Source organism: Cibotium barometz, chromosome 35, assembly GCF_041138505.1.
Source record: "Cibotium barometz isolate CiBa-2024 chromosome 35, ASM4113850v1, whole genome shotgun sequence".
In the NCBI taxonomy this organism is placed as follows: Eukaryota; Viridiplantae; Streptophyta; class Polypodiopsida; order Cyatheales; family Cibotiaceae; genus Cibotium; species Cibotium barometz.
The window spans coordinates 38,906,074-38,928,475 of NC_141080.1; the positions used below are offsets into that span (position 1 = coordinate 38,906,074).

Here is a 22,402-nt window from a genome sequence, read left to right on the forward strand (position 1 = left end):
ATGCAGGCTGATTCCAAAATCCGTACAGTTTCTAGCCAACTTGAGGTGTTTCGTGATTCCTTTGACTGCCATGGTTATGTCAAAGCATCTCCTCCTTTTTTAGTTTCACTTACACGTCCCGGAAGCTCTATGTATTTTGCGGTCACACAAATAGACTTGCAAGAATGGGGACCAAACTGGGTGGTACAACATGATAGATTTGAGGATGAAATCAGAGGAACTGAGTGGGAGGATCTCAATTGGTAAGAAGTTTCTTGTTTGGGATGGCAATCATCGTGTGAAGGCATGGATGTCTTGAGTGCGTGAAGGTATGTTCTTTTGAATGCCATAGAGTGGTTTTGTGCAACATTAAAAGTAATATATTGTAATATCTTTATTTTGTTTTCTCTAGTTTGGTCTCAAAGCCCCTCACACCATGTCCGGGTCAAATGTCAATTTTTGGTTGTGGACAAGAAGCAAGAAGGAGAATTGCTATTGGCTTTACGATCTCAAAATGAGGAAGTGATCTCTCTCTACTTAATTACGGACATTGTGAATTCATTGTTAAGTTCTTGGCTCATTGTGACTCTTTACAATAGATTGCTATGCACTAGTGTTACACCCACATTGTCACATGAGATCTTCATGTTTCAACGATTTGGAATGGTGGACAAATCATCCATATTGGACTACCTTGGTGAAGATGTAAGGAGGTGGGCTTTAATGGAGCTTAGTTTGGAGCGACGAAGTGGAGAGCAATGGTACAATGCTCCAGCTACAATCTTGGCACAGCTTGTGTGGAAGGTAGTGTTTGCATTTCCCATCTTTTATTAATAAACGGATTATCAATGTTTTTTAATCGTGTGAGTGATAATGAGTCCTTTTCGTTATACGTAGACATCATTTGAAAATGCGGTGAAGCAAGCTATATAATGCATTGATAGACATGCCATGGGGTTGCAAGAATATGAGACAAAATGTGAGAAAGCCAAACGTGGTGTAGAGCAAACATTTCGAGATAGAGCGTACAAGATGCTCATAATTGCAAACCCATCCAATGGTGATGCATTCTTTCAACTCGTATATAACTATGATTGGTCTAAGAAGGGATTGGTTGCTCTGACCAAAGAAAAGCTCTACACAGTCGCCATATCTCGGATTTCAACTCAAAGGTATGTGACATGTCAATAAACCTCCCTTAACATAAACTAACCTTAACATCTAATCTCTTATGGTTTTGGTATGATGCTGAAATAGGAAGACGGAATTGCTTCAAATGCATATGATCGGGAGAGCAAAGGACAAGGTAATTTCAAAGATGTTTGGGGATAACAAAAAAACGTTGCTGCATATGAAGAAAGAGTTGTATTAGGAAGAGCTAATAGGGGAGGCAGACTCTATTTTGGAGGGTTTATTGGTATATGATGATGTTATCTATGTCCCACCATTTATGCAATGGGTGCGAGAGGAGCGATAGAAACACATACCATGGGCCTTCCATGAGGTGTGGGCAAAGATTGAAAAAGTGAAGGAAGGCCAAAAGCAACCTGAGGTGGAGAATGCCGCAAAGAACAGGTATATATCTTCTAATGCCATTACATTTTTGTAGAAAATACATATACGCATTTAAAAAATATTTTAGTGTTTTTGTTTTATTTTGGATATGTAGGTGGATGCAGCTACTCATTGGCCAAGGTCTAATGGACGAAGAGACGGAAGCAATCAAAGAATGGGTAGATCCAAATTCCTCAGAAACAATGTACCCGAAGGAATGGGTTGAGAGAGGGGTTTCTGATTGGGAATTTAAGAGATGTCCTTGGTGGTTGGACTATCCTCTAAATCATGTGCCTCCAAGTGAGGAGCTCCTAGAAAAAGGTACTTTTTTGCTTTCTGCTGAATTATATGCATGTAAATGTATATGTATATGTTTATGTAAACCTTCCTACCTATACATATGTAAACTATCCATATGCATATACATATTAGATACATATACATACAGATATATACATATACAAATACATATATATACATATGCATACATAAATACATACCTACATGTTACACTAAATTATATACTAAATTCCTACATACATACAAAGTTCATGTTACATTTAAGATTTGGCATGTTACATTTAAGATTTGGCATGTTAGATTTTAAAGAAACATTGTTAAGTACTTGAAGTTTATTTTGGGATATTTTAGGAGAATGCAAAGGAGATGCTATCCAATTTTTTTACAAATTTGTACATACATACATACGTACATACATACATAGTTCATGTTACATTTAAGGTTTGGCATATCAAATTTCTAATGGATCAACTTTCTAAAATATATTCCATGGGAAAGAAAGTTGGATTGGTCATGCATCGAACAATGTCTGTTCATGTGGAATCAAGTTATTTGTATGACAATGGAAAACAGGTAAGTCATAATCTCTCAAATATTTCCCTTTGTGTATACATGTTATGTGGTATGGATATCCAAACATAATGTTTTCTCGTTATGGTAGGTGGATACATTGGCGCTTAGTATGTTCTATCGAGTAAATTGCCATGTCCCTATTATTGATCGTGAGGCTGGGCAAAATGTTTCAAAGAAGTTATTCAACGCTCAATGAAATTTCATTTTTGAGAAGAATAAGAAGCATCCATTCCAACGCACGATGGTCTTGGAGCGCTACATTCGAGGTGGTGCAGAAAGATCTCCTATGTTCTTTAGGTGAGACAATTTTCATTCTGTTCATTTTCATAGCTACTTTTTCAAAATACTTAGATGCACGTTTATGATTGTATTTCATTGTAGATGGCTAGTGGAGACCTTTTCAAGTGAAGGAGATAGTGTCTTGGATATTTTTGCAGGATGTGGAGGCTTGGGATGTGCATGCCAAGAGTTAAAAAGGCACTATATGGGGATAGAGAATGACATGGAGGTAGCCAAAGCATGTCTGGGAGATTTCTCATTAGGTCGGGATGACACGTAGAAGAATGCTATAATTTGTGGATCAAAAGACTTTGTAATCGAGATTGTCATGGTTTGGAAGTTTAAAGATCGATATATACATTTTTGATCTTTAAAAGATTGTGTTATATATTTAAGTAAGTAAGAAAGTATGTATGTAATGTATGTATATATGTGTGCTACGTAGGTAGCTCTTGTATGTATGTATGTATGTATATGTATATGTATGAGGTGTATGAATTTAGGTAGATATATGTATATATATAATTATATCAATAAGTATGATGTGGATGAAAAGACTTTGTAATCGAGATTTTCATAGTTTAGAACTTTACAGATCGATATATACATTTTTTATCTTTAAAGGATTGTTTTTTATATTTAGGTAAGTAAGAAAGTATGTATGTATGTATATATGTTAGTATGTAGGTAGCTCTTGCATGTATGTATGTATATGTATATTTTGTATGTGTATATGTATGAGGTGCATGAATTTAGTTACATATATGAATATATGTAATTATATCAATAAGTATGATGTGGATCAAAAGACTGAAATTTATCTTTCAAAGCTTGTTATTTATATGTAAGTAAGTTCTTGGTCCTTTACAAAGCTCATAGTAAGGTCATGGTCCTTTGCAAAGCTCATAGTAAGGTCATGGTCCTTTGCAAAGCTCGGACTCCTTGTTCATTGCTCCAAAAAGCTCGCAAAAAAAAATCCCCCCCCCATCAGCAAATTGGTGGGGAAAGAAGTAACTAGCACACCAATGCATGTGAAATCAAACTATATTGGTGCTAACATTACAATTGGTCAGCATTGAAAACCAATAATTATAAACCTTAAAAAAATACAAATAGAAACAAAACTTTCACTTAAATGCTTCCTTATGCTTAACGTAATGCAGATGATGTATTCTAAGCCTATATTAACCTATGTGGATGCTAAATGAACCATTTAAATCAGTATAAACACAACAAAAACAATAGATTAAGCTAAAATTTAGCTAAAACACATTCTTGTCAAAACAAAAAAGAGTAAAAGGCAACCAAAATCATCACAAATCTCCATCAAACCAACTCTTTTTTGTGAGAATCTGCTACCAGAGAGTATGGATAATCATTTATTTATAGATTTAGAGAAAAAAGCAAAAAAATCCAAAGGATTGCTTCCCAGTGGTACCAAAAATATTATTACTCGCTTTAGCCTCTCCTAGAAACACATTCACAAGAGAATACTATAGCAAGCTACAAGAGTTGTGGGGATCTTTTAATGACTTCAAGAGCTTTACACCTCCTTGGGTAGCTATTTTCCATCACCGTCTCTCTTGTGTGAGCGCTATTACACCATCACGTTGGGATCCTCGTCCCTCCTCTCACCTCACACCACACACCACAACATGTATTACAGAAGAAGATTAGAGAGAGGTTTAGCAAGAGTAAGACTTAATTGCATAATGGGAGATTATGTTGCATTATAAGAGAAAATGAACTACACAAGGCCATAAGTGTTTACACACACTTAACCTGTGGCATCAACGACCAAGTGTCCAAGGCTCATAAGTGGCCTTGCTTATACAATGCTTAATCTCACAATACTTGCGTGAAGTACATTCACATCCAATCTATTCTAGCTATTGGAGTGGGCATGAATACTATGTTATACCATTTTTGAGCACCCATCCAAGTTGTAGATTTGGACACCATTGCTTCATAGATTGATCATACATGCTTTTGGTGCCTTTATCTTTGTTATTTGATGTAGAACTATAGTGGCAAATCTTGTTAACCCCAAAATGGGTTAACAATGAAGCAATCTAATTGAGAAGGAATTTAGGTGACATTGCTGCTCAAAAAAGGGAGTGATAGTATGAGCGACAAATCTATTGTGTACGACAATCAGAGTTACATGGTGATTTCCAAGAACCCGTTGTTTAATGCTCACTGCATAAAGTGCATTGAGATACATGATCATTAAGTGATATTTTTGAGATACAGGATCATTGAGAGTGATATTTTTGAGATACAGGATCATTGAGTGATAGTGTTGATGTGCGGATAATCAGAGTTACATGGTGATTGCTAAGAACCCGATGTTTCATGCTCATGAAGCCCGTAAGATTATCTTCCACTCCTAAAGGGGGTTCTCCATTTGGAATTATGTGACATGGACATGCACAGATCCCTTTTGCACACAGTGAACTCCAAAAGGATGAGCAACCATTTGGTGATGCATCCTGTGGTGCAAGTCTTATTCACCAAATAAAGTAGTACTTTATGGTCGACAAAGAAAAAAATGGGTAGCCATGAGATAATGACTATACTTCTTTATAGTATATACCATGGTAAACCCCTCTCGTTCAATGGTTATGCAGTTATGTTACAACATCATTTAATTGATGGCTAGCAAAGGTTACAAGGAAATCCATGTTGTGCTCCCCTAGTTGTTCTAACATGGATCTGCATGTTGAAAAGCATCGATATACACATGAGATCCATGAAATAATACCTATACTTCTTTATAGTAAACCCCTCTCTTTCAATGGTTATGTAGTTATGTTCCAAAGTCATTTAATTGATAGCTACCAAAGGTCACAACAACTAAATCCATGTTGTGCTCCCCTAGCTGTGCTAACATGTATCTAGTTGTAAATGTTGAGAAGCATCGATATACACATGAGATCCAAGTTGGGGGATCTTAGGATGGGTGTGCTTACTAATGCATGCTTTAGTTTTTCATATGCCCATTGGCATTCAAACACAATCATCTTATACAAGACTTTGGCATATACCATGGCTGATCCCTCTCTTTCAGTGGTTGTGTAATTACGTTCCAACTTCATTATGGCTAAGAAAAGGTTACATGGAAGTCCATTTTGTGCTCCCCTAGCTATGCTAACATGTATCTAATTGTAAATTCTGAAGCATCAATACGCACATGAGATCCAAGTTGGGGATCTCAAGACGGGTGTGTTTGCTAATGCCTACTTTGGTTTTTCGTATGCCCATCTGTCCATTCAAAGACAATCAGTAGCTTACATATGAGTCTAGAATATATGGCCGTGCACATTTCATGAGACAACTCTCATGGTAAAGAGGTAGAAAACATGGTGCCAGATCTAGTTTGGCGCCTCATAGGTCTGCATTGCTCCTATAAGGGTTATAAAGTTATTAGGTGTGATGGCAATCGAGGAGTATAAACATCATCGTCAACATGAACATCATCACCAAGATGCTGCAAGGCATGCACATTTAACTCGTGTGTGTGCACCCTCTGTTGTACATCACCATATCCTCATGCAATGAATCCCTACATAATATGTCCTACTGTGAAGGTGATGCATCAACGTCTGAAACTCGCCCGCTATAATAAGATCTCACGTGATCATCAGGTGGATCAAGAGTGGGTGCATGTCTGTCAACTCATCTATAAACCCAAACAAGCCGAGGTTTGGGGGCAGCGGGCGCTGGAGGGGCCATGGGCTATGTCGCCTGAGGGGAGTGTTTGTATCATCTCCTAGTGCGGCCTCTGGCTCTAGGACAATGTTTAGCAATGTGGCTTTGTTGTCGACAGACACGACACTGGTTTGGTCTACTAGCAATCTCCATACACTATATAAAAAAAGAGCCATCTATCCTCGCAGCATCACATGATCATCTATAGAACAAGGGTCACTGATGAGTATCATGACTAGTGGTACTCCATAAACACTGGTCGTCTGAGAGCTACTTGCAACCCTGAGGAAGGTGTCTCTAGAAGGGTGGGGACTTCTAGAGCCCGTCCAAAGGTTAAGCCTATGGAAGCTCAAAACTTGCAAAAGATCCATGGGAGCACAGGGGGGAGAGATCGAATAAAAGTTGCAGCCTGAAAGTGAGAAGGAAGAGACCCAAAAATCTTTCCCATGAGTATGGTTTTGACTTTCTTTATCAAAACTTACCGATAAGGTCCGAAGCTTGTCTTCGGGGAAAGGGATTGACTAGTGGGGGTGGAGGATGATTGGGCAGAAGCCATAATGCCAATCAAAGGGTGGGCGACTGACTTAATTTCCGTATGTTGCTGCATGCAAAGAAGCGGGAGAAGCAAGAGACGAAAGAAGTTTTTTTCAAAACCATTCTGAGGTCGAATTATTTCAAATTAGGGTTTCATCAAGCTGCTCACTGTGGATCTCAAATTACTCTCACTTTCGGATGCAGGTTTCTTCAAGAGGTAGTGCCAGAACTCTCACCCACACTTCTGTGGTCTTTTCAGAAGAAAAATATAATTAACTAAAAGACAGCTACAAAAGGAAGACTCCAAAAGTGGAGTGAAGTTCAGCCCATACAGAAGGCAGGCATGAATGCATAGACGGCAGCACTGAATTAGAACTTTCCACCCTGTTAGGAAGGGGGCAAAAACATAGCAAAAAGAGACTAAGTAGTAGATATATCCGTGTTTACCAACGGCAAGGCAGAATTAACCACCAGCTCTAGCTTCCTTAGTCTAATCAAGATAATCTTGGGCAGTCATGATAGCATGGATGTGCTCTTGAATCTCCATATCTTTGGCTTGGATGGCCATTTCTATAGCCTGTATTCCCTGTGATGGCCTCTACAAGTTGATCTTAGAAAGTGGTGCCTGGCAAAGCTCCTGAATGTGGCTAGCAGTGACCATCAAAGCTCTTTTGTTGTCCCCTACTGCTCTGGTATCTTCCACAGACCTGAGATCTTTCATCTGGAAGCAAATATCAGCTCCAAACATGAAAAGAGGTTCAACATATTCATTTCTAGGTATCCAAATGGCCCACTTTTGTGGTTTTTGTTGTCTAATGCAAACGTATGACATACATGAGTCATAAAAAATGCAAAATCTAGCTAAACCATTGAATAAAAATCACCAGTGATGGACTCCAGCATGGGTCGCGCACAGTATAATTATGATACATAATATGACAGAGAAAGGAAGGGCTCATTCTCAGGTAAGAAACGTAGTAGTAATGATAGCGTTGTAATCCTTACTGTGGCACACCTTACATTATGCTGCACTGCACTTCCAACAAGCTAGTCATAGTCTTATCACCTTGTGGGGCCAAAAAGTAGGTCATGACAGTTATAGGTATAAGTATGCACATCAACATTCTTCAAATTTGTATCATCACATCTCATCCATGGTTTTCATACCAAGACAAAAAACATGTATCCTTCCCAATTTGACGGACCAAAGACTCTGGTTAAAGCTTTAAACATTGAAGTGATGCCTTTTGTGTTCAATGTTTGCCCCTAATGTTCCCTTTTAGCTTCATATCATCTACAAGACTGTTAATGGGTATGTGGAGTAACATAACTTTGTTTTAAATCTTGCTGCATACAAGACTCCAACCTTGCTAAACTGACTTTTTACCCATAATGTTGGCATTTCCGAAAGAGACATTCAATCATATAGCTGAACTTGGCCAAGAGTTTCAATGCCTAATTTAGGCCCCTTAATTTGGGAGAAGTCAATGCAATCTCTCAGGTGTATGAACACAAACATGTAACGTCTGACCCAATTGCCTGGGTACACAAGGTGACTCAAGCGATCCTCTATCATGCTGCATAATAGTATCTGTTTTGGGAAGGGAAAGGGGTGGGGCAGAGGGTGGGGCAGAGGGAAAATTAAATGCTACTGTGGGTAATTTACCTCTTCCAATATGGAGGATCAAGGAACTAGTAGACAGACATTGTCTTTTTGCATGGCGGTTCTTGTCGTGAAGGCCACCGGTCATGTGGTTGCTGTAATTCTAGGGCTTAATTGTGTTTTTTGCAAGGCATTGTGTCGAGGATGGACATACCAGTGTGCTGATACACAGAGCAAGAGGGGAGTTCTTTGTCACCTTCAACTCCCTTAACAGGGCTGTTTTACTTGTAGCAAAGAAACCTCTCGGTAGCAAAGGGATTGCAGCTATCCATCCCAATCCCCCAGGGCTGAGCTTGCTGATGACAAAAGGGCTTATCTAGGAGAACCTCTGCCATTCTGCAGCAACAATAGAAATCTGTTACTTAAAAATCTTGTAGGTTCTATCTGAATCCTTCACCCCTTTAAAGAAGTACGTCATTAGTGGATCCCACGAGGCACCACTGTATCAGAGCCTAACCTACATCTGCAGGGTGATGGTGGTGGTTAACCAGGTGCTGCTTGCCACGATTTGGAACATCACTACTCCTCTCTGGTTGGAGAAAGATCAGCCTCTTGGGAAGAGTGCCGACTGTTGGAGTATGCACAGGCGGAAGCATAGACAAGGAAAGAGAGAGATAGAACTTGTTGACAAGATCACCTTTATTATAGCATGAGGCTTTCACAATGGCAATAGCCAACAAAAAGAGCAGTACAACGTGCTAGGATTGGTTATGACAAGTGATAATGAGAAGGCCCTTTATATAGTGATGCAAGGAACTGGCCGACTGCCCCTATGGAGCTGGCCGACTGCTCCACAACCCACAAATAAGGAGAAAAATAATAAAAGCCCAATAAATAGGCACAGTCCCAAACACTGAGATGCACAATATTCTAACACCCCCTCTTTGCAAAAGTCTAAAGAAGATAAGCTGATGAAGATGCAACCATGGACCCTCCAGTACTACAGATACTGGAATCACCTTGGAGAGAGCACCCGCTAACTTGTTTCCTCGAAATACAACAATGCCACCACGAACAGCAAAGAAATCTGCTTGGCTCCGAATTCCTCTTGACCCTTCTACTCTGGATCCTCCTCCTCTTCCAACGGATCTAGAGGTGCCCTCACTAGGGACTATGGGCCGCAAGGAGCAGAGAGTCGAGTGAGGGTAGCCTCCAACTCGTCAACGCTCAACACAGTATACTCTCCCATGTCCTCTATCTCCTCTCTACTCAAACCTAGACTCTGCAATACTCCCTTGATGGCTATCAAGAGACCCGACTTCCCAGAGTCCGCCATGGATATCTATACACATGCAGAAGGAGATTGTATCTAAACCTATAAGCATACACTCACAATCCACTAGTACATATATGCAAGATAAAAGATGCACACAATCACCACCATCACATTCTAAGTAAAATATAACATACTCAAATACAACTCCAAATGCCACCAACGGCAATAACAATAACATAATATATCTCATAACGTCAAGAATGGCAACAACAACATAATGTATCTCCACTACACCAAAGCTAACCTTGTCCTACACATTTTTAATGCTTGGAACTTTGACTCACGGTTCCCATGCACCAGAAAATGGAGCTGCATACAGCCCCCTCTCCCGCCCACAAGCCTCCTCTGGCTAGAAGCACATGGGGGAAACTATCTGTATACTAGAGAAGAACATCATCCTGGTCCTCCCGAGCCAGAAGTGCCCCGGGAGCCCTAGATGAGTCACTAGAAGTATCTCTATCACTGTCTTGTGTCTTTGCCCTTCTTTTGAGATGAAGACGTGCCCTTGGTCTTGTCCTTCTTCTTGGACAAGGAGTCCTTAGACAAATGTCCTCTCTTCCCACACGAGAAGCACCGACTCCGACCCTTCTTCTATACAGAAGCAAGTGCCTAATCTGAACTATTAAGAGACACTTGATCTTACCTTGAGAAACGAGGACGGGCTCTTCTTCCAAGAGAAGGGAGCTAAGGTCATCAAAATCCAATTGAGTGGTTGTGACTTGGCACCTGAAAGCCCAAGAAACCACATCATACTCCAGGGAAAGCTTGGTGAGGATAAGTGCAACCAACTAAGCAGAGGACAAGGCAGCACCCATTGCCAATAACTAACCTTGGCCTTCATAAGGAACGACTACATAGAACTACCAGTAGGAAATAATAGACCGTAGAGTTGCCCTTGCAAAGTAATTGCCCGCATCGATGAATCTCGAGCATAGAGATCCTCCAATTTGGACCAAACTTGATGTACACTGGTAAGAGTTTGCACGGCCGGTGAGACCTCCTTTGTAATGGTCCACACAAGCACTAAGTATGCCGTCGAATCACAATCCTCCCACTCTTGTGATTCCGCAAGGAATTCATTCTCCTGAACCTGGGTCCAACGCCTCGAGTTCTGAGGACGCTCGGGCTTCTTCTCACTACCCAAACAATCTCCCACAAACCCTTATGGATGAACCAGATCCACATGTTCAGCTTCCAATGGGCATACTTAGTTCCGTCCAACTTCTCCTCCTTGTTCGTCAAGAGGGGAGCCAGATCCAGAGCGACAAAGTACGCCAAACACAAATCTCAACACTCCAAGACTCCTCTCGAGCACCTTCCAACAAAGCGAAACATGAGGATCAATCAGCCCCCTCTCAAATCTGAGAGACAAAGAGGCTGGACAAAGCAGCAAAACGGTCCACCAAAACACACCTCCAAAGTAGCTCTCGGAAGTGATTTGGTGAAGAGATCCACATTGTTCTTGGTAGAACAGTAGGCCAGCCGAAGAAGTCCGAAGTGTGCAGCCAAAGACAAAACAACCCTGATGGTAGTATACCTGGCTGTAGGAGCAAATGTCTCATCAAAGTCTTCACCTGCCTTCCGAGCATATCCTCGAGCAACAAGGTGGGCTTTGTACTTGTCCAAAGTATCATCTACATGAAACTTGACTTTGAAATTCCATTTCACACCAATCACATGACGATGTAAAGGTCGTGGCACCAAAGACCAAGTGTGATTCCTCTCAATAGAGAACATCTCTGCTTCCATGGCTTGCCGCCACTGCGGCTGTGAAAGAACCTCCTCTAGACTCTCAGGCTCATTGATCTCCTAGAGAGAACTCATAAGAGCATAATTCACTGTGTGATGAGATGTGGAAGCCCGAGACAAACGGCGAGATCCAGGGGTGGTGGTAGAGATCTGGCTATGGAGTTGTGCATCAGTGAGACCAGAATCCATAGTAACAAGAAACGGCGTTTCCGCCCCCTGGAAACGGTTCGGGCGTTTCCGGAAACGGCAGGCCGGCGGAAACGCTGTTTCCGTACATTATTTTTTTTCAGGTTTAACGCGGGGGGGGGGGGGGGGGGGGGGGGGGGGGGGGAGGCGCGTGCATTTTTTCCATTTCGCTCTCCTTTCCTGCGCTTCTTCGAACCTTGCGCCTATCACCACAAGGGCCCAAGGCTCAAGGCCAAGGCCCTAAGGCTCAAGCCTTTGCCCCCAGTGCCCCCCACAAGGCCCCAAGGCCTGTACTCTGCAAGCAGCCTGCTCTCGATCTTCTTCACTTCTATCTTGTAACAACCAGACCCCTTTGCCTCGCCAAAGGCAGCTCCTCGAGCTTGGCAAATGCTTCAGCTAGCAGGAGAGGTGGTGGCCACCACTGAACTGAACAAACGTGGTTTCGGTCAGGAGCCCTGCAATCTTATATCGTGTGGGAGGCTTGCTTGAAATGCAGGGAGCCTTTTGAAAGAATGTGCACAAGCGGAAGCAAATAAACATGAGAGAGAGAAAGATTGCAAGCAAGAACTGAGCTTTATTAGCTTGAAGTTAATAAAGAATGTGCACAAGCGGAAGCAAATAAACATGAGAGAGAGAAAGATTGCAAGCAAGAACTGAGCTTTATTAGCTTGAAAGAATGTGCACAAGCGGAAGCAAATAAACATGAGAGAGAGAAAGATTGCAAGCAAGAACTGAGCTTTATTACAGAGTACAAGAGCCAGCAAATAGGGCAATTGAAGATGATAGAATGAATAAAGGGAGCAACTCTTATATACTTGTGCATGAAGCAGTCGGTTGTAGGAAACAGGCCGACAGCATAAATATGTTGGAAGGTTGGCGATTTCGAGCGTGTGATCTATGGCTAGAGCGTGCCTTGGATTATCCCATAAGTGGAAGCATGGGAAGTTGAAGCGCCATATATGGGGTGTGGTGGCACCTTGTCATAGTCATCTCCGCCGGCCGGTGTTTTGGGAGGCAGCTCACTAGGAGATGGGAGCCCGGTGGAGGGATGCTGCAGTGCCCGTTGGGGGTGTTCATGGAGCTCGATGGTGATGCGTCTCCTACGTGCGTTAGTCTTCCGCTGCGCATTCTGACAAAATAGAGAAAGATGCAATATTTTAACACCCCCTCTGCATCTTGAAGTGTGCAAAAAAGTCAGAAGAAAACTGATGATGAAGGTGCGACCATGGACACCTCAGCATGGCCAATACTGAGTACACCTCGGAAAATGCACATGTCAGCTTGTTGTCTTCAAAACACGTAATGCCACTATAAAGAGCAAAAGAAAATCTGCTTGGCTCAAAACTCAAAGTAGAACTGTGAACACATCACATCCGATAACCTCGAACAAATGAACATGAGACACATCCTGTCCATAATCTCTGCTAACCAATAGTCCTGGAACTCATCCGAACCATGAAGGAAACTTGGTTGATCCTGGAACTCATCCGGACCATCAAGTGAACTTGCCTGTCTTTATACTTGGAACTCCAACACACGGGTCCCATGCTCCAAATTTTAATATAAGAGAGCTTTTGAAAGCCCCCTCTCCCGCCCACAAGCCGTTTCTGGAAGACGGCACGCAGGGGGATGCCCTTAGGATCAGAGCAAGACACCAATCATGTTCTCTCTAGACTGTAAGGCCTTGAGAGAGCTGGGGTTATCACTAGACGAGTCTGTGTCAGTGTCATGTGACTTGTCTTTGCCCTTCTTTGAAGACTTGCCCTTGTCCCTGGCTTTGCCTTTGTCCTTGGACTAACAATCCTTTGACAGGTGGCCTTTCTTCCCACACTTGTAACACCGGCTCCAAACTTTCTTATGCACCGTCGAGAGTGCCTGATCAGGTCCAATAGACGATGAAACTTTCAATTTCCCCTGAGAAACTAGGATGGATTCCTCTTCCAAGAGGAGAGTACACAGATCATCAAACTCAAGGGAACAGGTTGTGATCTGCCGCAAAGCTCGAGAAACCATGTCATAATCTGCAGGAAGCCTGATGAGGAGGAGAGCAGCTAACTGAGAAGAGATCAGGGCAGTACCCATTGCCACTAATTAGTCATGAATTACCTTAACCTTCATCACAAATGACTGCATGGAAGTCCTTGCTATAAACTCCAGGGAGATATACCCCTAACTCTTTCTGATAGCTCCCCTACACTCTGAAGGCAATGCCTAGGTGCATCAAGATTCAAAACAATTTAATCAACCTTAATCGCTATTGGAGATGGTTGAGGCAAAAAAAGACTCAATTAATCACAAATAATAACATAAACTCCACGACATCATTTTTAAAGGCATTTCCCCTTTGACATTTACATAAATTGATGTGTGCCCAAGGTTTTGAGAGCAACAAGCAAGGCGATGATCAAGGGTAAAACCATCTTATTGTGCAAACAAGTGCCCTCCGAACGCTTATGATCTTTACAACCTGCAAAAAATCTGGCAAGTTATAACACATTTCTAGCAAAAATTGGAAATAGATATAAAGATCAGGTTTAGTGGGGATGCTTACTCTAAGCAGAGACTAAACCAACAAATTTGTCATTCTTGACACAGGATCAAGACTGCAGATCCGCAAACCAACCAAAACTCTGAATTACCTGGGTTTTTGTTCTGAAGCACCTTGTATTGTACATGGTTGTGAGAAAATGTGGAGAAAGGTTCTTTGAACCAACCTGCAACTAGTCTAAATCAATAAAAAAATTACCTAATTTCACCGACATACAACCCAGACTGAACATGTGATGTGCTCATCATGACTATGAAGCTTTGCACCATAGCTCTCGTTCAGCTTTGTTTCAGAAAATCACATAAATTATTCGCAGGTGGGAGAATGATTTACGAAGGAACACATGGAAGATGTAGCCGAGAAAGAACATGTAATAGTGACATGAGGGATTATGCCGGCCTTGGGTGAACCAAACTTCCATAGATTGGAAGCCCTGGTACCACTATCCAAGAGTCTCAACAGTGCTCCTGCCCTGCCGCTACGATTTTTTCCTGATGGTTCCCATTCATCTCACCTTGCACCTCTCCAACGTTAGTTTTTAATTCTTCTTTTGCATCTTTGAAATTTGCCAGCTCACCTAGTTCCTCCACAGCCTCCACAACATAATCAAGCCGGAGTGCAACCTCCATCAACAAGGTTGCAAATGTTCCCAAGGATAGGGCACTTGCACTCTCCAACACCCTCACCCTATGCTCAAACACAGAATCCTTGGCAAAGTCAAAGTCATCCATAGGCCGTGATGGCCAGGAATGTAGCTTCTTAAAACACCTCCTCTCAGCGTTGGCCAAGTCATCATGAGAGTATGCAATCCCCATCTTGTGAGTAGAACCACCGCGAAAAAAGCCACCTGAACGGTCACCATTTCCATGCCTTTTCAGTTCTGGTATCACACTGACAGAAAGATGTTCTGCAATGTCATCTTCGAACCCCATTTCCTGCCTTACAAGCAGATATGAATTCAAGTACAGGCTCTGCTGCAAGCGTTCAACTGCATGGCGCACACTATCCAAAATTTTTGTAGGGTCACCTTTCTGCATATGCTTGACTTGTTCACCTAACTTGCGCAGAACTTGGGCACCTTCCGTGCTGACCTCTCGAAGCTCTTTCTCAAAAAGCAGTCGTACAGCCAAGGGTGCCTGCAAACAAATGCCAAATAAGCATTCACAAGAGGAGGCAATTAGCTACAGTTATTTTACTTCGGCAGCTCTCACCCATATTCAACTCTATTATAATAGCTGTCAAAACACACACGTGCGCATGCACGGATGGCACACACATGTGCTGCCTGTGTGAACATGCCTCTCTCTCTCTCTCTCTCTCTCTCTCTCTCTCTCTCTCTCTCACACACACACACACACACCCACACACACCAAAAATTAAGTTGGACGCTTGGTTGCACTAATGATTTGTGAAAATGAGGCAGGCATGTAAATGGTTTACTCCAAAAGCTTGGTTTTTGCTTACTATGCACTAAATATTGACATCAGACTCGGTGTGCAGGATGATGGCCAAAACACCCCTTATATTCAATGACCAGATCCTTACTTGTATTGCTGATCGCAGGCAGCCATGCAAGGCCACTACAGAATATGTACAATGGCGTAGAACTGCTCCGACTTTCACATAATTCTGCCATGGGTAACTGAACGTCCTAAATCGCCCATGTGGTGGTTCCCAGTTTGCAAAACCAGCCTGCAAAACATCCCAACTTTAGCTCCCAGTGTCACCACATAATACATGCCATGTTTCGGAATGTTCAAAAAAATAATCTACCAGCGACTCTTCTTTGGCTGCTGAAACCAAGGCAGATCGATAACCCTTGTACACAGGATCATCTGCAGCCAACCCCATAAAGATTTTTGAAGGAACCCTCTCCAGTACAGTGCCTCTAAGATACTCATTCACACAAACTGCACACATTACATAGAAAAGGGATTAGATTCTGACTTTCCTCTATATGTTTGAAACTTTTAAACAAATGTGGAAACCATAATTGCATACCCTCTAGAGAATCAGCCACACTCTCAAAATTCTTTGCAATAAACTCATGTAATTCCTCCCCAGCCCACAATGGAAGGACAAAGAGGTTCACACAAAGACCTATGCTGGCACCCAAGAGAATAATAAGGAACCGATTCACCGCTGTGTCCACAGGATCGCCTTGCCGGTATTCCGCAACCATAATAAGACTGAACGTGATCAAAAATGTTCGGAAGCCAAACTCATATGACTTCAAGGTTGGCCATAGTTTTGTGAATGTCACAACTCCACCTGTTTGGTAATTCAATTTTCATGCACAGCTCAAGAAGTTATACGTTGCACACTATAATCTACCACCCTTGATTGTTCCATGCATCCTCATCAGGTGGTGGAATCCAAATGTGGGCTCCCATATAGCATATGGTAAGCAGCACAGATTGGTTTCTTAAAGAAAAAATAAGCAGTGACTTTTCCATACCTATGATAAACATACTCAGACCGACCATGATAGGATGTGCTACACCTCCACTCATCCGAGCCAGTTGGCCGATGAGAACAGCCAGAAGGCCGGCCAACAAAGTGCCAGCTCCTCGATTGTAGCCCTTACTCAGGGTGGCACCTTTTAAAATGCAGGGGAAACCGATGTGAGCTGATATGTGATCCATTGATTTTCTTTATATCAGAATAAAATAGTACTTTATCATGAGTTATCATCGTGATCGTGATTAACACTCGTCCTCATCAAGGTTAACACTAAGTAAGGTCTCAGTGTCTCTGCATGATGATAAAACATGACACACATGATTTTAACAAATCAGTTGTTTAGACAAAAGCTAAGTGCTTTACACAGGTAGGAAGAAGGCAAACCTACGCTGAATTCGAAGACGACAACCACGGTCATGATAGCCCAGATGGCATGGCTGCCAAAGAGTGCGTAAGGGGCGCTGAGGAGGACAAGGAGGAAGGCCAGTGAGAGGGCCAGGCCCATTTTCAACGCATGGATCGTCTTGGCAGGCTCCTTGCGCACCGCAGTCCAAATGGTCCAGAAAAATGATGTGAAAGAGGCACCCACAGAGCTGGAAAGCTGATTTACAGACGTGACAATTGATCCGAAGCATCTCCGAATGCACCTGTAAGGCCTTGCCAGGCACCCCCTTCTGGCCTTTGGGTAGGGCTCCAGCAAAGGAGTACGCAGATTTGATGGGTTGTACATGTTGGATGGGTCGTACGGCATGGCTTCAGAAATGTATTGCCCCCCTTTCTTTTATCTCCTGTAAAATAAATTGCTGCTGCCTTCTTTTATCTTATTTCATGCTTCTGCTCGCTATAAATAGTTATTTCTTGCTTCTGCGGCAAAAAGCAAACGCTGGCCTGTGGTATAAAGCAAGCTGAAGTATCGTAAAGATTGCCAAATGCCAAGATCGAACATCATTCGACAGAAGTTGATCGCCCAATTCCCAATCCGAGCAAAAATAAATTGCCCAACCAGCAATCTACGCAGAAATCAATCGCCCAATTCGCAATCTGAGCACAAATTAACTGCCCAACTAGCAATCTAAGCAGAAATCAATCACAAAACTGACAAAATTTTATCGGACTACCCACGTCTCTGCGAGATCCCGATCGCCCAAGTCCGGAAATCTGCGAGAGGGTTATACAGAATCTGCCGGAGATTTGCCTAAAATGGTGCCGAAACTGAAGAACCGGTATCGCGAACTCAAATCGGAATCTGGATTTTCGAAGCTTCGGCCAAAATGAAGTCGAAAGAATAAGGGGAGCGATGAGAAGAAACAGAAATCTCTCTCTCTCTCTCTCTCTCTCTCTCTCTCTCTGAAGCTACACACAGATTGATTCAAAAGCTTTCTCTCCCTCTCTCGACTCACTCTAGCAAAGCTTATACACAGAATTATTACACTCTTTTTCTCTCTCTATCTGATCAGAAAGAATCCCTTTGTCTCTCTGCACAACATGCAATGACAGAGACTTTATTCTGATTTTATTCGTCTTTCTTCGCCTTAAAGTCGCGAGTCACCTGCCTTGTCAGAACTAACTGCGTGCTTTCAAACCTTTAAATGGAAACGGGTAATGGTGGGCAACTCAGAACTCTACACGTCTTTTACACGCACATAACCCCTTGCAACTACCCATTCTTAAAAGGCTTCTCTACCACTTTCTAATGTTTTTATCGTAATAAACAACAACTATACTTCTTTTTTTTTGGGAGTTTTTTATTTGTACCAAGGAGTGTGCTTATTACAGATGAGAGCTGGAAGTAAGATTCTATCAGGAGATCTTACCCCAAACACATGCACGCTTCACCAATTGCTCTACCTTACTGCTGGTAACAACTATACTTCCAACCCTACACAAAATGACTTCCAACCATTTTCAATTGATGCCACTTCAAATCACTCAGAAACCTTCTTTTAGAAACCTACATTCATTTCTCACCAAGGTTGCTTTCTGGAGGGCGCGTTGTGCCTGTTTTTGGATACTTTGGTCATAAAATATAGCCATTTATTTTGGATGACCATCAAAAAGTAAGGTAAACTGTGAAAAAACGGGTATTATTTCTACTAAACCTGCCATTTTGAAGGGTGACCTACTTTCTAAAAAATTTACACTACTACTGCATTTTTATTACAATTCTTTTCATGAAAGATCTCAACCGACCATTTTGAATTGTCCACCAGCTAAATGGTTAAGCTGAGGCACACCTTCGTGTAACACTGCTTCAAAAGAGCACAAAAATGTGCAATTTAAGTCCATCTAATATTAATCAAAACTAGAGACTAGATCTTAGAACTATAGCTTCAATTTTTTGCAAAACTTTTGAAAGTGATATTATTCTCAAACTTTTACAAAATATGGTGTTTCTAGAGCTCAATTATAACTAAATCTAAATCTCATTAAAATTGATAAAATTTTTTAAAAACTAATATTTACATGTCAAAATGAGAATTTTGCAAGTCCATATATAGAGTTCACAGTGAACCATAATCAAAACATATGTAAACCAAATCTTTACATTTCAAAAACCAGTGTTACAAAAAATATCCACCCTTGGATACCTTGATTAGTGACCAAGCCATAAGCTCACAATGTTGTGCCTTAAAAAAATCAAATTAAAAAGTCAAGTGTTGTAGACAACCTAAAAAGAATAAACTTTAAAAGTCAAGTGTTGTTAACAACCTAAAAAGCACTTTTGTTGGGTAAAAGATAGGTCTTTGGACTCCAAGTGTAAAAGGTACTTGCCTTTCTCAATTCACAAAGGTTACACGGCTTTACTCCCACTCCTTATTGAAAAAACTTGCCATCACAAACTTAAAGAAGCCCGTTTATCTCACTTGTAGATGTCATGCCACTTGTTAACTCCACCCCACTTGTAGATGTCATGCATGTCAATACCACGTACAATACAATAAAGTAACAGACTATACAATAAATTAATGATGAGATATCATTAATTTGTCTCTAAGAAATAAATCTCAAGGTTCTTTTGACTTCTGACATGAAGCCCATTGCTATCCATGTGCCACTTTGCCACTAATGAAAATTAAAAGGTCACCACCCATAAAATAACATTACAATCATAAGGTAAAGAATACACATCAAGATTCCCAACCTACAATAACTTTTGAAGCCAATAGCCTTAGAAGCATTCTTGTGACTTTCTTCACATGGTGCTCCTTCTACGTGTTAGCCATACCATCAGTAGAGAAGTTGCCATTATAACTAGTGGTGGCCATAGAGGAGAGGATATAAACTTGATTATACAAATAGACGTACTATTTCATAGCCTCACATAGGTTAGCAAATGATATAGCATTTAAATATAAGAAGTTATACTAGTATCTACAAATGGAATATTATTCACACAAAAAGTTATACTAGTATCTACAAATGAAATATTATTTACACATAAGAAGTTATCATATTACCTATTGACCTTTATTAGAACAAAAAATGATATTGACCTATGCTTTAGTAAAGTGAGTGTGGGTTGCTTGGAGCACGTCTATCTCAAATAATGACAATGATAAAACATTGGAATTGGGACAATAGGTCATGTATTCAATTGGTTGGCTATTTTGATATTATAATGAATATTTCATCCATAAATTTGGATTATACAACTTTAAATATTAAAGTGTGACAGGGGAGGTACATTGCCATCCTTCTCAATTCTTGTAAGATGGCCCTTCCCAATTCTTGTAAGATGGCCCTTCCTTATCAAAATGAATAAGATTCACCTACATCATCATGAAGTATACCTCATTGAAGGCTAAATTACTCATATCAAGACTATTACTTTGTACACACTCTCAGTGATATGGCATTACCTTATTGAACTTAGTGATTCCTTTATTATTACCTCACATGTTTCGTATGTTCCATGTCACAGTCCACTAGTATGTCTTAAGTTAGCATGTGCACTAGTATGTTTCATGTCGCGGTCCACTAGTATGTCTTAAGTTAGCATGTGCACTAGTATGTTTCATGTCACGGTTCACTAGAATTAGTCTTAAGTAAGCATATACATGAAGTTCTTAGACTTCCCCTATTAAGCTCATGGTAAGGGCATTTTATATATTCGAGCTTCGTCTTACAACAGGTAGGTGCACGTTTGAGCAAGTAAGGTGGTAAAGTGCCTTACGATGGGTCAGGTGGGTGAGGCCATGCTAACCTACAGTCGTTAACATACTCCCCTTCCTAATGGAGCACGTCCTCTCATGACACCTAGGCTAGTGGTGAAGCTTGTTGCCAGGTTGGTCAGATGTGGATGGTCCAAGATATGCCGTGAAGATGGAATGTGAGGTTAAGTGGGATTTGAGACCCATGATGCGCACAAGGAGATGTAGAGAATATGTAGCTCTCATGGTAGTATAAATAGTATATATGATGTGGAAGTTCTTCATCCGAGTCCTCCTTTAGTTTTGAATGTGGCTTGGGCCATTTAAACTCATACGATTTTGGTAGATTCAACATCATGTACTGTTTAATTGGTGAAATTAGCGCTAGGACCACCAATGAATGATTTGCACTAGAGTCCGAACCTTCAAGGTAAGACAAGATATTATTCCCAAATCTCATATCTTGAGGCTTAGAGATTGGGCTTCTTTAAGAAAATATGTCTCGCCGTGGTGAGGTTTATTGAGATATCGAGCTTAACTAGTGCTGTGGACATTGATGACCCACTTGGGTGATATCCTCCACAGTTATACCACTGCTATGGTTGGTGAGATTCTGGTTGCCTCCAGTGGATGATAGGCTATGTGATAACCATATTTAGATTACTAGAGTATGCATAGTTATAGTGCCAGCTCATATAGTTATGGGTTCACACTATGGACTGACCATTGTATATTATAGTAGGAGAGTAATTTCCCTTATAGTATGTACTCTAATCTCTTTAGTTTATGGTTGTAGAGAAGAGAAGAAGATAGAAAAAAATTTAGCCATTCATCTCTCTCTCATGTGTGTGTGTGTGTGTGTGTGTGTGTGTGTGTGTGTGTGTGTGTGCGCTTGTAAGGAACTCAAGCTCTCCCTCCCCCTCGCATTCTCTTTATGGTATCAAAGCTCCAGTTTGTGTGAGAGAAAAGGAGGCAAGGAAGGAAGCAGTACACAGGTAAGGGTATTTCCATCTCTTTCCCTCTTTGATTTTGGAGAAACTCCTTTGGTGGTAGCTGTGAGTGATACAAGCAGATTGAGGCATCCTCCGGTGAAGAAAGAAGACCATATTGTGTGTAGTTAACTATGTTAACATATTCGTTTCACGTTTTGGTTTGATTCGGGCCTATTTTGGGCCGTCCCATTTTAGCTCTACAAGTTTTTTGAAGGCACTCTGTGAAGTATCAATTTTGCCTATGTATGCCCAGTTTCTGGTTCAGTGCAAAGTTATAGTAGAAATTTGGCTACTGCAGGACAGTCCGTAAAAAGAATCTAAATGTTACAAATGTTGGTGGATGTATGTTTATGTGGCTGGTGGTTCACATATAGTGACACTATAATAGGTTTATAGTACCACTGTTGAAGATTGCAGTAAGGTAACTATGTATCATCAAGTAAA

The 22,402-nt window shown here is 41.3% G+C and overlaps 1 protein-coding gene across 2 annotated transcripts; it reads right to left on the minus strand.

Annotated features, from left to right (window-relative positions):
* Positions 1-14,306: 14,306 nt before the first annotated feature.
* On the minus strand, positions 14,307-18,451 carry LOC147618423 (aluminum-activated malate transporter 4-like). Of its 2 annotated transcripts, XM_086774861.1 has the most exons (7): positions 17,938-18,407; positions 17,200-17,825; positions 16,811-16,951; positions 16,354-16,623; positions 16,126-16,262; positions 15,898-16,044; positions 14,307-15,488 (listed from the first exon to the last, which is right to left on the minus strand). In XM_086774861.1, the coding sequence occupies exons 2-7, from the start codon at positions 17,564-17,566 to the stop codon at positions 14,808-14,810; spliced, it is 1,743 nt and encodes a 580-aa protein (XP_086630987.1). In that variant the 5' UTR covers positions 17,567-17,825; positions 17,938-18,407; the 3' UTR covers positions 14,307-14,807. The 2 variants fall into 2 exon arrangements, with proteins under 2 accessions (XP_086630987.1, XP_086630988.1); XM_086774862.1 differs by having other exon boundaries at positions 17,204-18,451.
* Positions 18,452-22,402: the final 3,951 nt, after the last annotated feature.